This window comes from Prionailurus bengalensis, chromosome A1 (assembly GCF_016509475.1).
Source record: "Prionailurus bengalensis isolate Pbe53 chromosome A1, Fcat_Pben_1.1_paternal_pri, whole genome shotgun sequence".
Lineage (NCBI taxonomy): Eukaryota > Metazoa > Chordata > Mammalia > Carnivora > Felidae > Prionailurus > Prionailurus bengalensis.
In genome coordinates, this window is record NC_057343.1 from 136,887,806 (window position 1) to 136,903,017 (window position 15,212).

At 38.1% G+C, this 15,212-nt stretch overlaps 1 protein-coding gene across 2 annotated transcripts in view; it reads right to left on the reverse strand.

Moving 5' to 3' along the window:
• Positions 1-15,212, reverse strand: part of SMN2 (survival of motor neuron 2, centromeric) — a 42,708-nt gene that overhangs the window by 1,073 nt on the left and 26,423 nt on the right. Inside the window, exons 8-9 of one of the 2 annotated variants that reach the window (XM_043587074.1) lie at positions 7,581-7,631; positions 3,297-3,322 (exon numbers count right to left, since the gene is read on the reverse strand). In XM_043587074.1, coding sequence (XP_043443009.1) covers positions 7,584-7,631 — 48 coding nt within the window. In that variant the 3' untranslated portion in view covers positions 3,297-3,322; positions 7,581-7,583. The remainder of the gene's footprint in view (positions 1-3,296; positions 3,323-7,580; positions 7,632-15,212) is intronic. The other variant, XM_043587163.1, reaches the window with a different exon arrangement.

The window sequence follows — 15,212 nt, forward strand, 5'->3', positions numbered from 1 at the left end:
AATTTAAAAACATTTTTTGAGAGAGCGAGTGAGCTCGTGTGCAAGTGGGGTAGGGGCAGAGAGATAAGGGGGAAAGAGAATCCCAAGCAGGCTCCACACTGTCAGTGCAAAGCCTCACATGGGGCTCGATCTCACAAAACATGAGATCATGTCCTAAGCTGAGATCAAGAGTAGGACGCTCAAATGACTGATCCATTCAGAGCCCCAAAAGTACTGTGCTTTTATGGAATCCACGAGAATCAAAGAAATGATAAACTAGAACATAGTAAAAATGTATCTGAAATCTAGAATGAGTATTTATAAGATAAACATATTCAGGTTCATGCATACTAATGAACAGTTAGCTGCATATAAACAATGTTATCTACTTGGGCACCTGGGTGGCTCAGTTGGTTAAGTGTCCAACTTCAGCTCAGATAATAGTTTCATGGTTTGTGGGTTTGAGCCCCACATTGGGCTCTGTGATGACAGCTCAGAGTCTGTATCCTGCTTTAAATTCTGTGTGTCTCTCTCTGCCCCTGCACCACTAGAGCTCTGTCTCTATCAAAGATAAATACACATTAAAAAATTAAAAAAATTAAAATTAAAAATTTTTTTTAAAAGTTAAAAAAAAAGTTTAAAAAAGAAAAAAAGAATGTTATCTGCTTTAGGGTGTCTGAGTGCCTCAGTCAGTTTGGCATCCAACTCTTGGTCTTGGCTCAGGTTATGATCTCATGGTTTGGGAAATTGGAGCCCCACATTGGGCTCTGCACAGACAACGTGGAGTCTACTTGGGATTCTCTCTCTCCCTCTCATTGACTGATTGATAGATAAATAAAACAATAAATAAAACGTTATCCACTTTAGATACACACAGACATACATGCACATGAATGAAATACTGGGAAAAGATGGAGTAAAAACTTGGGTTTGCTGTATGTAAATTCTCAATGAAATTGCTAACAAAGTTATTTTCACTCTCTCTCTGTTCTATGTACACTGCTTGTAAAATGACTTGAAAAGAAACGCATTCAATTCTCATTATTCATGGTAGTTATGTTCTAAAAAGTCACAACAGGGGGTCCCTGGGGGGCTCAGTCAGTTAAGCGGCTGGCTCTTGTTCTTGGCTCAGGTCCTGATCTCAGGGTTGGTGAATTAGAGCCCTATGTCAGGCTCTGAGCTGACAGTGTGGAATCTGCTTGGGATTCTCCCTCTCTCCCTTTTCCTCTGTGCCTCCCCATCTCTCAAAAATAAATAAATAATAAAATTACACTGTTGTTTAAAGTAAAATAAAATAAAGTCACTAAAAACAATAAATGTGTGAGTACTAAGCCAATGCTCCTAGAAGAAATACAAGGCTAGGTTCAGGCAAGCCTCTGGTCACATTCTTATCAACTGACCAATTCCTAATCTTTTAAAATGTGTCTTTCTGATGAAAGACACGTTACTTAATATATATTGATGTTACAGGTGACTTTTTTTTTTTTTTTAAGTAATCTCCAAGCTCAACCTGGGGCTCACACTCACGACCAGGAGATCAAGAGTCGCATGCTCTACTGACATAGCCAGGCTCTTCTAACATACTGATGATTCATTAACACTGAAATTACAGTCAGTGGCACTAAGTCATGCCTGAATGGGGCTTACCTAACACATATAATTTCCCTGTCAGGCACATCACAGCCTTCTTGCACTTGGGAACACAAAGCACAATGTCTGGTGTCCACTTTATTTAAAAAAAAAAAAATTTTTTTTTCAACGTTTATTTATCTTTGGGACAGAGAGAGACAGAGCATGAACGGGGGAGGGGCAGAGAGAGAGGGAGACACAGAATCGGAAACAGGCTCCAGGCTCTGAGCCATCAGCCCAGAGCCTGACACGGGGCTCGAACTCACGGACCACGAGATCGTGACCTGGCTGAAGTCGGACGCTTAACCGACTGCGCCACCCAGGCGCCCCTCTGGTGTCCACTTTAAAGAGTGAAATCAAAAGGCGCAGACACATGAATAATGTGGCACTAAAAAGACTGCACAAAGAATGCTTGTTTAGAGCAGGAGATGACACATGAAGACAGAGCACTGTTCAACCTCAGCTGAGAGTATCTGTGCCAGAGGATTCAAATTTTTTGCCACTCTGCCCTTGTCCATGAATGACGGCGAAACCACTGTAATTCTTGACTTGGGTATGATAGATAAATTTTGGCAAGCTGGCAAATTTGCAAACACAGTCTGTGAATGAGAACTGACTGTAGATAAACTATGAAAAACAATTTAAAGGAAACACAAATATCTAAAACGATAAAGGGAAAATAATCACACAGATAGAGGAGAGCAAACATTTCTGTCCAAATGACAAGAACCACTACCACCAAAAAGGAAGGTCAAATAAATGATAAACTAGAAAGCAAGTATTTGCAAATCCTATCACAGAGAATTCTTGGAAAACAAAAAGGAAAAACATAGATCCCAGTTAAAAAGTGGGCAAGGTGATACTCATAGTTTCCAGTAAACATAAGACAGAGCTCTTAAACACACAAAAAGATGAACTTTACAATAATAAAATCAATAAAAAAATTATAAGTACAATTAGAGGACTATTTCTAACTATTTGATCATGAATGATCCAAAGGTTTCACAGATTACTGAATAAGAATGTGGGAAACAGGAGCTCTCAAACAATGTTGGTGAGAATATAAATACAGTCTCTACTGAGAAGCAACATGGAAAAAATCTATTAAAATTAGATGGAGGTTCTCTTCAATCTAGCAGTTCTAATTCTAGAATCTAAATCCAGATTAGAATTATAGATTCTATTTAGAGAATTCTAAAGATGTGTTCATACATCTACAGAAAGAATTATGTAAAAGAATATAACTATAGCATTAAATAGCAAACAATTGGGAACAACCTAAAATTCCATCCATAAGAGCTCAATTAAATTAGTACAATTCTGTATACAAAAATATCACGCAATTTTAAAAAAACATTAAAAAATTTTTTTATACATTTATTTTTGATAGATGGAGAGAGAGCACAAGTGGGGGAGGGGCAGAGAGAGAGAGAGAGAGAGAGAGAGAGAGAGAGACACAGAGACAGAGAGAGAGAGAGAGCTAGCGCGCGCGCCGAAGCAGGCTCCAGGCTAGGAGCTGCCAGCACAGAGCCCGATGCGGGGCTCGAACTCACAAACTGTGAGATCATGACCTGAGCCAAAGTCGGATGCTTAACCGACTGAGCCACCCAAGCGCCCCGAAAAACAGAACATTTTTATATCCTGGCATTGAGGATTCTCCAAAAAAATTCTGAAGAAAAAGCACTTACCTAATAAAGAACACTGTATGAATCACCTATAAAAATGAAAAATTTAAAGAGTTGGAAGGAGCAATAATGAAACATCTTATCAGATCTTTTTCAACTATATATTAATTTTACTGCCAATAAATGTACACAGCACAACACAACCATATAAAAATGAAGGGTTTTGTTCTGTGAAGTCTCCCTCACATTCTAGTCCCTCTTCAGAGATTACTTGAGTACAGCCCTGAGGCGACCCATCAATTCACACAGAGACATGTATGTAAATGCGTTTACATAAATGGCAGGTAGCATAACACATTTCTGCCTCTTTCTTCATTTAAAAATATTTTCCTATCAGATTGCTCTATATAACAAGCAACAATGTAATTTTTTAAAATAAAATGAAAAGAATGATAGAATACAAGGATCCCCACGCTTCTCCAGAGTTTTAGGCCACTGCTGTTTACCAAAGACTTACACTAGCAACAACTGTTTTCACTCAACAAAAAAGTCTGAAGAGGATTCACCCTGTTATGAAAAAAGGCAAAGGGGTGCCTGAGTGGCTCAGTCGGTTGAGCGTCCGACTTTGGCTCAGGTCATGATCTCACATGATCTCATGGTTTTGTGGATTTAAGCCCCGAGGAGGCCGGAGCCTGCTTCGGATTCTGTGTCTCCCTTTCTCTCTGCGCCTCCCCCTGCTCTCACTCTATCAAAAATAAATACACATTAAAAAAATAAAGAAAAAAGTGATGTCAAGGGAGGAAAAATGTATTGTGCATAAAATGCTATGATGGTATCTGTATCAAATATAGATGAATATGGAACAGTGTAAAATAATACATGAAAAAAGAATACTGTGATAGACACACATCTTAATTTAAAAATAGTGAACATTTTTCTTACATACTTTTCAAACATAAATAGAAAAAGGAGTACAATAAACATCAATATGCACACCATGTACACTCAACAGCCATAAATGCATGCACACACACATTTTGCTAAATCATGTTTTTTAAGTTTATTTATTGGGGGGTGGGGGGGAGGGGCAGAGAGAGAGGGAGAGAAAGAGAATCCCAAGCAGACTCTTGGCACTGTCAGCACAGAACCTGATTTGCTCAAGCCACACCCCTGGGATCATGACCTGAGCTGGAATTAAGAGTCGGATCTTCAACCAACAGAACCACCCAGGCACCCCACTCCCAAGATTTTATAGATGGTTCTTTCAACCAGATTCCAACCAGGGATACCACATTGCATTTGGCTGTTGTCTTCCAAGTCACTTTTAATCTAGAGCAGTTACTCCATGCCTTTTTTTTCACTTTTTTTAATTAAAAAAAATTTTCTTAATGTTTATTTTTTGAGAGAGAAAGAGTGTGTGTGTGTGAGAGACAGAGACAGAGACACAGAGAGAGAGAGAGAGAGAGGGAGAGGGAGGGAGAGGGAGGGCGGGAGGGAGGGAGAGGGGCAGAGAAGGAGACACAGAATCCAAAGCAGGCTCCAGGCTCTGAGCTGTCAGCACAGAGCCTGTTGCGGGAACTTGAACTTGCGAGCCGTAAAATCATGACCTGAGCCGAAGCTGGACACTTTACTGACTGAGCCACCCAGGCACCCTTTTTTTACTGACTATTTTTTTTTAATTTTTTAAAATGTTTATTTATTTTTGAGACAGGGAGAGACAGAGCATGAACGGGGAGGGTCAGAGAGAGAGGGAGACACAGAATCGGAAACAGGCTCCAGGCTCTGAGCTGTCAGCCCAGAGCCTGACGTGGGGCTCGAACTCACGGACTGCAAGATCATGACCTGAGCCGAAGTCAGACGCTTAACTGACTGAGCCACCCAGGCGCCCCTTTTACTGACTTTTTGAAGAAAGGAGGCCAGTTATCTATTACAGCATTTCACATTCTGGATCTATGTGATCATTTCTTTTGTGAGGTCATTTAACTTGCTGCTCTAGCCCACTATTTCCAGTAAATGGGAAGCAGATCTTATAGGCTTGATTAAATTCCAGTTACACTCTTTTTACCGAAACACTTCACAGGCTATTTTGTGTATTTCACACTGCATCATATCAAAATCAAGTCTGACTGTCCCATCACAGTAGTGCAGTATCACCAGTGATTCTAAGAATCTCTTTACTGTAAAGATGGTTTTCTTTCCACACCACTAACCAAGTATTTGCTGAGATGATACTTTGACATCATGATGATTCTAGAGAGCACGTAGCTCAATCTTTTATCAAATTGTTTTGACATCAAATGCATTTAATATTACTATATATATAAAAACCCTCAAGACTGCACTAAAAAAACAACTAGAACTGATAAATGAATTCAGTAAAGTCACAGGATACAAAATCTGTTACATTTCTATACACTAATAATGAGCTAGTAGAGAGAGAAATTAAGAAAAACAATCCTGTTTACAACTGCACTGAAACCAATAAAATATCTAGGAATAAAATTAGGTAAGGAGTTTAAAGACCTGTGCACCTGAAAACTGTAAGACACTAATAAAAAAAATTGAAGATAACACAAATAGAAAGATATTCCATGCTCATGGAAGAGTTAATATAATTAAAATGTCCATACTACCCAAAGTAATCTACAAATTTAATGTAATCCCTATAAAAATACACATTTTCCATAGTACTAGAACAAATAATCCTAAAATGTGGATAGAACCACAGAAGACAAAGAAATCAAAACAATCTTGAAAAAGATGAATCAAACTGGAGGTATCACAATCTCAGATTTCAAGATACACGACAAAGCTGTACTGATCCAAACAGTATGCAACTAGCACGAAATCAGACACATAAATAAGTGGAACAGAACTGAGAGCTCAGAAATAAAGTCATGCTTATATGGTAATTAATCTTCAACAAAGGAAGCAAGAATATACAATGGGGAAAACCCAATGTCTTCAACAAATGGGGCTGGGAAGACGGGACAGCTATGAATGAAACTGGACCACTTTCCTACACTATAAACAAAAATAAACTTAAAATTGATTAAACACCTAAATGTCAGACCTGCAACCATAAAATTCCTAGAAGAAAACATAGGCAGTAATCATTTTGACATTAGCTATAGAAACGTTTTTCCAGATATGCAGCCTATGATAAAGGAAATAAAAACAAAAATAAACTATTGGGATTACACCAAAATAAAAAGGTTCTGCACAGTGAAAGAAACCAGCAAAAATGCAACCTATCAAATGGAAGAAGATATTTGCAAATGATGTATCTGATAAGGGCTTAATATCCAAAATACATAAAGAATGTGTACAACTCAACACCAAAAAATTAAATAATCCAGCTGAAAAATGAAAAGACATGAATAGATATTTTTCTAAAGAAGACATACAGATAGTCAACAGACACATGAAAACACGCTTAACCTCACTCATCATCAGGTAAATGTATCTCTAAACCAGAATGAGATACCCCTCACACCAGTCAGAATGGCTAAAATCAAAAACACAAGAAATCGTAACTATTAGTGAGGATATGGAGAAAGAGGAACCCTCAAGCACTATAGATGGTAATACAAACTGTGCAGCCACTGTGGACAACAGTATGAACATTACTCAAAAAATTCACAATGGAATTACCATATGATCCAGTAATTCCACTACTAGATGTTTACCCAAAGAAAATGAAAACACCGATTTAAAAAGATATATGCATCCCTGTACTTACTGCAGCATTATTTATAAAAGTCAGGATATAGAAACAACCCAAGTGTCCATCGACAGACGAATGGATAAAGATGTGATATGTACACACACACACACACACACAAACTGGAATATTACTCAGCCATTAGGAACAAAACTTTGCCATTTGAGACAACATGGATGCATCTAGACAGTATAACGAAGGTAACTAAACTAAGTCAGAGAAAGACAAATACCATATGATTTCACTCATATGTGCAATTTAAGAAACAAAACAAAGGATCAAATTAAAAAAAGAAACAAAAAACAGACTCTTAAATATACACAGCAAACTTGTGGTTGACAGAGGAGAGGTGGGTGGTGGGATAGGTGAAATGGGGAACGGGGATTAGGAGTACAGTTGTGGTAAGCACTGAGGAGTGCGTATAACTGCTGAATCATTGTGTTGTACACCTGAAAGTAAAATACCAATGTTAACTGTACTTGAATTAAAAATAATTAAAAACATATTTAATAGCTTTACATTAGCTTTTGTTTTTTTTAACATTTGATTTTTAAAGATATGTTTTCCCCAAACTGAAATTCATATAAAAGTAAGATTCACTTTTATAATGACAGTAGACTTACTTCTTAATTGAAATGTGAGCACCTTCCTTCTTTTTGGTTTTGTTTGAAACCCTGTAAGAAAACAAAGGAATTTTAAAGAATAGCATACACATTTTATACAGATATGAATAAACACTTTGTTTCATACAAGATGTTTTACTAATTCTATTTAACAAAATATCAGAAAATAAGTTTATGGCCTTCAAATGTGCTTTAAAAGTGATCCTAAAGAAGAGCACCTGAGTGGCTCAGTAGGTTGAGTGTCCGACTTGGGTTCGAGCCCCACATCTGGCTCACTGCTGTCAGCATAGAGCCCACTTGAGATCCTCTGTTATGTTCTTTGCCTACCCCCCGTTTGTGCTCTCAAAAATAAATAAAATCTTTAAGTGTTCCTAAAGTAAACAATTATTAGGCTGTAGTTAAGAAATTTTCTTCTTTGGGGGTGCCTGGGTGGCTCAGTTGGTTAGAAGTCCGACTTCAGCTCAGGTCATGAGCTCGCGGTCCGTGAGTTCGAGCCCCACATCGGGCTCTGCGTTGACAGCTCGGAGCCTGGAGCCTGCTTCAGATTCTGTGTCTCCTCCTTTCTCTGTCCCTCCCCAAGTCATGGTCTCTCTGTCTCTCAAAAATGAATAAATTAAAAAAATTAAAATATAAAAAAGAAATAAAATTTTCTTCTCTCACTATGCCCAGCGATGTTCCTGAGCTAACTTACACCTTAATTCTTTCAAGTAAAATAAACACTGTGTCACACTCATTTATTAAAATAAAACCATTAAGGACCACTACATACTAAAGAACACTTTAGAAGTTAAAACAAAACAAAACAAAACAAGATCAATACTCAAATATTTATTGTTTTTCCTGGTCAGACCTAACCCAAATGTCCTATTCACCTCTTCTGGCTTCCACATCTTCTATCTTCCCTTTTATATATACTAACTTTCTACTTCATTGTTAATCTATGTCTTACAGGCCATAAGATGTATTAAAAGTTATTTGTTCTTAAGAAGAACCAAAGTTATAGCCTATTTTATGTTATTCCAAGAACACTACTTTCACGTCATTTGCATTTGCTTGGATTTCTAGAGGTTAAGAGCTGGACCCAAATTCTATCTAGCTGCTCTTATGGGAACGGATTGCCAACAGAAAAGTTGTCCAGCTCGTGTTTCTGTGAAGCAGTGGTTAAGAAACACTAGCTGAAGCTAATGGTGGCTCAAACATACTTAAGCGGTTAGGAAATCTGACAATGAGTAGTGGCTTCTTTTTAATGGTAACAATTTCAAAGAGATAAAAAATGCAAGATCCAGGAAACTACAATTTCTTTGCATTTTTGAATGTAAATGTATGTTTACATTGTATTGTATACAGATATAGAAATAATACTCTGTAATCTTAAGATCCTTTCTCAGGAACAAGTCAGTCATAGTTGGCCCTGAATTTCAGGCACATAATTCTGGGGACAAGACTGCTTTCCCCAAAACTGCGACTTGAACTCATAAAAGAAACAGAAACATCAGCAACTTAATTGTCAGGACCATAGTTAAAAGTCCAGTGCAAATCTGCTAGGTTTTAGTAACACAGTATAATCAGGTACATGTAATAGTAGTGCTTATAAATACAAATGAACCAAGTCTAACTTTCGTCCATGTCATCCTTCAAATTAAATATATTTAAAATGTCAGTACGTTATTCTTTAATGGTTGCTAGAACTATCAAAATAGAAAATCAGGTCCATATCTACTTAAGGCTGTGGTAAAAGAGATGTTTTCTTTTTTTTTTTTTTTTTTTTTTTTGTAATGTTTATTTATTTTTGAGAGACAGAGTATGAGAGGGGGAGGGGTGGAGAGGGGAGGCGACACAGAATCCGAAGAGGCTCCATCCAGGCTCTGAGCTGTCAGCACAGAGCCCAACATGGGGCTCAAATTCACAAACCGTGAGATCATGACCTGAGCCGAAATCAGATGCTTAACCGACTAAGCCACTCAGGTATCCCCAAAATAGATGTTTTCAAGAGGCAATACACATGGAAATAAAAATTGTGGAAAGCCAGTCAGCAGTATCAAAAGCTATTAAAATGTTTACACTTTTTGACTCAGTAACAGTACTTCCAAATATCAGAAGGAAATAATCTACAAGAAGCTTTATATCTAAAAATGGTTATCTACGAATCAGAGGAAAAACGTGTTAATGTTCAACATTCAGCAAACTATGAACTTATTCTGAACCACACTGAACAGGAACTAGGCACTATCCCAGATGCTAGAATGCCAAGAGTTACCAAGATAGACAAGGTCCTTGCTCTTACGGAGCTTACGTTCTACTGGAGAAACAAACAGGTAAGGACAATCAGGTTTCATAAATGCCACACAGAGAATCTAAGTGGGGTGATATGATAGAGCATATGGGCCTATCAGTTCTGGATTAAACTGGGAGAAATTTCAGGTGAGTTCTGAAAGACAAGAAGCTAGACAAGTGAAATCTGGGTTATGAGTTTCCAGCCTAAAGAGCTGGGAGTACAAAGGCCCTGAAGAAGGTATAAACCTGGTATACATTTGAAGAGAGGCCAGCTTTGTAAGAATGGACACGCACAGAATAAAATGTACATACAGAAGTGGGCAATATACACATCATGTAATATTCTGCAAACCAGGATAAAGTTTTGATTTTAACATAAGTGGAACTGGAAGGTATCAAAGGGTCTTGAGGGGTAGATCTGATCTATGTTACATTTTAAAGTATCACTTCTAGGGGCACCTGGGTGGCTCGGTCGGTTAAGCGTCCGACTTCGGCTCAGGTCATGATCTCACGGTCCGTGAGTTCGAGCCCCGCGTCGGGCTCTGTGCTGACAGCTCAGAGCCTGGAGCCTGTTTCAGATTCTGTGTCTCCCTCTCTCTCTGCCCCTCCCCTGTTCATGCTCTGTCTCTCTCTGTCTCAAAAATAAATAAATGTTAAAAAAGAAAAATTAAAAAAAAAAAAAGTATCACTTCTAGCTGCTATGTGGAGAACGGATTTGGTGGGCAGGCGGGGGATACAAGATTCTAAAAGCAAAATAATAGTTGGGATCTGCTGCAGAAAGAAAGATAAGAGATAAATAATGCCATATTATTCAGACATTAAATAAATAGCTATTACATGAAGAGCTATTACAACCCATCAACAAAGAGATAAACAGCCCGACTAAAAACAAAAACAGGCAAAAAATGTGGTTACTTCTTCAAAGAAGATATAACAAATGGCCAGCAAAGATATGAAAAGATGCTCAACATCATTTAGACATTAGGGAAATGCAAATCAAAACCACAGTAAGTCCATTCCCGAAACCAATACTGCACTGTATGTTAACTAAAAACAACAACAACCCACAATAAGGTATCACTTCACACCCAGGGAGATAATAGTAAGTGTTGACAAAAATGTAGAGAAAAAGGGACCCTCACACATTGCTGGTAAAAGGTAAATAGGTACAGTCATCTTAGCAAAAAGTTCAGCACTTCCTCCAAACTTCTCAGCCAGCAATTCTACTCCTAGATATATATCCAAGAAAACTGAAACTTATGTCCATACAAAATTTTACACACAAATATCTGTAAAAGAACTACTCACTATAAAAAAAAAAAAAGAAGAAAATGGAATTACTCATTGTAGTCAAAAAGAGGAAACAACTCAGTGTCCATCCACTGATGGATAAACAAAATATGGTATTGTCCATACAAGAGAATAATTACTGAGCAGTAAAAAGAAATAAAGTACTCACACATACTATAGCCTGGAGAAACCTTGAAAAACTGAGGGTAAATGAAATAAATCAGGCACAAAAAGCCACGTATTTAACAATTCCACTTATATGAAAAGTTCAGAATAGGCAAATCTGTACTAATGAAAAGTAGATTAGTGCTTGCCCAGGGCTGGGTGGGTATACTACCAGGTGGGTACTGGAGAGTGATTGCTAACGGGTACAGGTTTTCTTAATGAGTGATAAAAATGTTCTGGAATTAGTGATGGTGGTTGTAGAACTTTGTGAATATAATTTAAAAACCACTGAAATGTATACTTTTAAACAATAAATTATATCTCAATTAAAAAGATGATAATATCTTGAAAGATGTAGTAGAGGTGGAGAAAAAAGCAAAGTGCACTGATTCAGGATCTGTTGGGAAAGAGGCAACAATACTTTCCTACAAATTGGATGTGGAAACGTGAAACAGAGTGAGAAAATATGGCTAATGCCAGGCCTGTGGCTTGAGAAATTGGTGCTGGTGCACCAATGTTATTGCTTACTGAGAAACATAAAAGGCTGTGGGAACAGAGGTGTAAGAAATGACACGTGAAGTTCTGTTTCGGCTGCAGTTAGTTTGAGATGTACCTAACAGACATCCACATGGTGAGGGAAAAGAGGCAGCTGCATAAGTAAGTCTGAAAGTCAGAGCTTATACCTGAGAAGTACCACCACAAACATACCATTTTAAGTCAAGGAGTAGAGGCGAGGTCACCTAGTGAACATTTATAATTAAGAAACAGGGACTGTGGACCATGCATAAGGATTCTACTTGGATATTCACAAGAGGAGGAAAAGTTGTTAAAGGAGTATAGAAGGGACAGCCAAGGAGAAAGGCTCAAAACTAGTAGATGATATGGTGTCACTGAAGGCAAGAGAAAAAATGTTTCCAGAGTTACACTTTGGAACACAATTTATACACAAATGTGTAAAATGTACACAAATATGTAAAAATGTTGCGGAGAACTAAGGTCAAAGCAGAGAAAAGATCACTGATGTAGCAATCTTCAGTAAAATCTCAGCAGAGAGGGGAAGACAGAAGGGCACCTGATAGGACTGAAGAGGTGCAGTGAGGTAAGGGAGAGAACTAAAGATAACTCTGAAGAAGTCTGGCTGCACTCTGCAACTATGTGGATGGAACTAGAGGGTGTTATGCTAAGAGAAATTAGTCAGAGAAAGACAAATATCTCATGAGTTCACTCATATGAGAACTTTAAGAGACACAACAGATGAACACAAGGGAAGGGAAGCAAAAATAATTTAAAAACAGGGAGGGGGACAAAACATAAGAGACTCTTAAATAATTCGGATGTAAATTAAAAAATAAATACATTATTAAAAAAAATAAGTCTGGCTGTGAAGGCAAGGTGAAAAACGATGTGATAGACAAGTTCTAGAGAACGTAAAGTAAATGGTCACTAAGTTTAGCTAAACAGAACTAAAACGGTCACCAACACAGACTGATGAGTAAGACAAGCAAACTGCTGGCTAAATTCTTACAGTATGTCTGTAGATCAAGAAAGATGAACATAAAAATAATACATTTCTTAGCAGCACTCACACATACTGGAAGGCAGACAAATAGATATGAGAGACTACTGTCTATATAATAGACTACTGTCAGTGGTGACTTACGGAAAAGCTAAGAAAGAGGCGTAGCTTAGGTCATCAAAGGGATTTTTGTCTTATCTTTAATTTGCTCAGTTCTTATTTTTATTTTTTTATTAAAAAAATTTTTTTTTAATGTTTTATTTATTTTTGAGAGACAGAGACAGAACATGAATGGGGGAGGGTCAGAGAGAGAGGGAGACACAGAATCTGAAGCAGGCTCCAGGCTCCGAGCTGTCAGCACAGAGCCTGACGCGGGGCTCGAACTCACGGACCGCGAGATCATGACCTGAGCCGAAGTCCGACGCTTAACCGACTGAGCCACCCAGGTGCCCCTAATTTGCTCAATTTTTAAAATGTAATGTATTCATGTATCATCTGTAATCAAGAAATGCATATATTCTTAAAGGATATAAAACAATGTAAATGGCATGATGTGAACAATATAAAAAACAAACCATGTAAAACTCCAGAGACAGGACAATAAAATGCAACAGATGGCTCTGGATTTAATCCTGGATCAAAGAAAGCAATCTTGGGGGCACCTGGGTGGCTCAGTCAGTTAAGCGGCCGACTTAGGTTCATGTCAGGATCTCACAGCTCTTGAGTTCAAGCCCAAGCACAGGGCTCTGTGTTGACAGAGCAGAGCTTGGAGCCTACTTCAGATTCTGTGTCTCCCTCGCTCTCTGCCCCTTCCCTGCTCACGCTCTGTCTCTCTCTCCTTCAAAAATAAATAAACAGTAAAAAAATTTTTTTTTAATAGGGGCACCTGGGTGGCTCAGTGGATTGAGTGTTCAACTTCAGCTCAGGTCTCGCAGTTGGTGAGTTCGAGCCCCACGTTGGGCTCTGTGCTGACAGCTCAGAGCCTGGAGCCTGCTTTGGATTTTGTGTCTCCCTCTCTCCCTGCTCCTTTCCTGCTCACACTCTGTCTCTCTGTCTCTCAAAAATAAATAAACATTAAAAAAATTAATGTTAAATTTATGTTAATGTTTTTTTTTTATTTAAAAAAAATTTTTTTTTCGTTTTATTTATTTTTGGGACAGAGAGAGACAGAGCATGAACGGGGGAGGGGCAGAGAGAGAGGGAGACACAGAATCAGAAACAGGCTCCAGGCTCTGAGCCATCAGCCCAGAGCCTGACGCGGGGCTCGAACTCATGGACCGCGAGATCATGACCTGGCTGAAGTCGGACACTTAACCGACTGCGCCACCCAGGCGCCCCTGTTAATTTAAATTAATGTTAAAATTAAGCAAATTTTAATTTTAAAGAAAGCTACTTTTAATTCTCTTGTAAGGGACATTGGTGAGACAACAGGCAAGATTCAAATAAGGCCAAAAGATGAGATCACAGAATTATATAAATTTTAATTCCTGATTTGATTACTATACTACGGTTGTATAACATTCTTAATTTAGGAAACATACTGCATTTAAATGTAAAGGGATATAATGTTTGCAACTGATTATCAATTATTTCAGGGAAAAATACATATGCACATAAACAAAGAAAAAAAAGACAAACAAGTATGAAATAAATGAGAATAATAAACCTAAAGTGGTACAGGGGCACCTGGGTGACTCAGTCGGTTCAGAGTCCGACTTCAGCTCAGGTCATGATCTCATGGTCCGTGGATTTGAGCCCCTGGACCGAGCTGACAGCTCAGAGCCTGGAACCTGTTTCAGATTCTGTGTCTCCCTCTCCCTCAGCCCCTCCCCAGTTTATGCTCTCTTTCTCCTTCAAAAAATAAACAAACATAAAAAAAATAAAAAAATAAAAGAAACTTAAAGTGGTACAAAGGTGACACTTGGGGACAATTGCATGAAGGATACATAGAAATTCTTGTACTATTTTCACAACTTTAAGTCTGAAAGAGATTTTTTTTTTAAGTTACAAACAAACAACAACAAAAAGCACTTGTATTTTGGTTTGGTTATCTGCCAAAGGTAAACTTTCACACACTACATGACCTAGCAATTCCACTTCTAAGTGTATACCCAAAAGAAATGAAAATGTACATTGACACAGAAACTTGTATACGCATGTTCATCGCAGCATTATTCGTTAAAGCCCCAAAGGAGAAATAACCCAAATGGAAAAAATGAGGTACACTCAATGGATTATTATTCAGCAATAAAAAATGAAGGGAGAGAGGGAGAGAGGGAGAGAGCGCGAGAGAGATTATGCTAAGTGAAGAAAGAAAGACACAAAGGATGACATTTAGTATAACTCTATTTATCCGAAGTGTCCAGAAAAGGCAAATCCATAGAGTA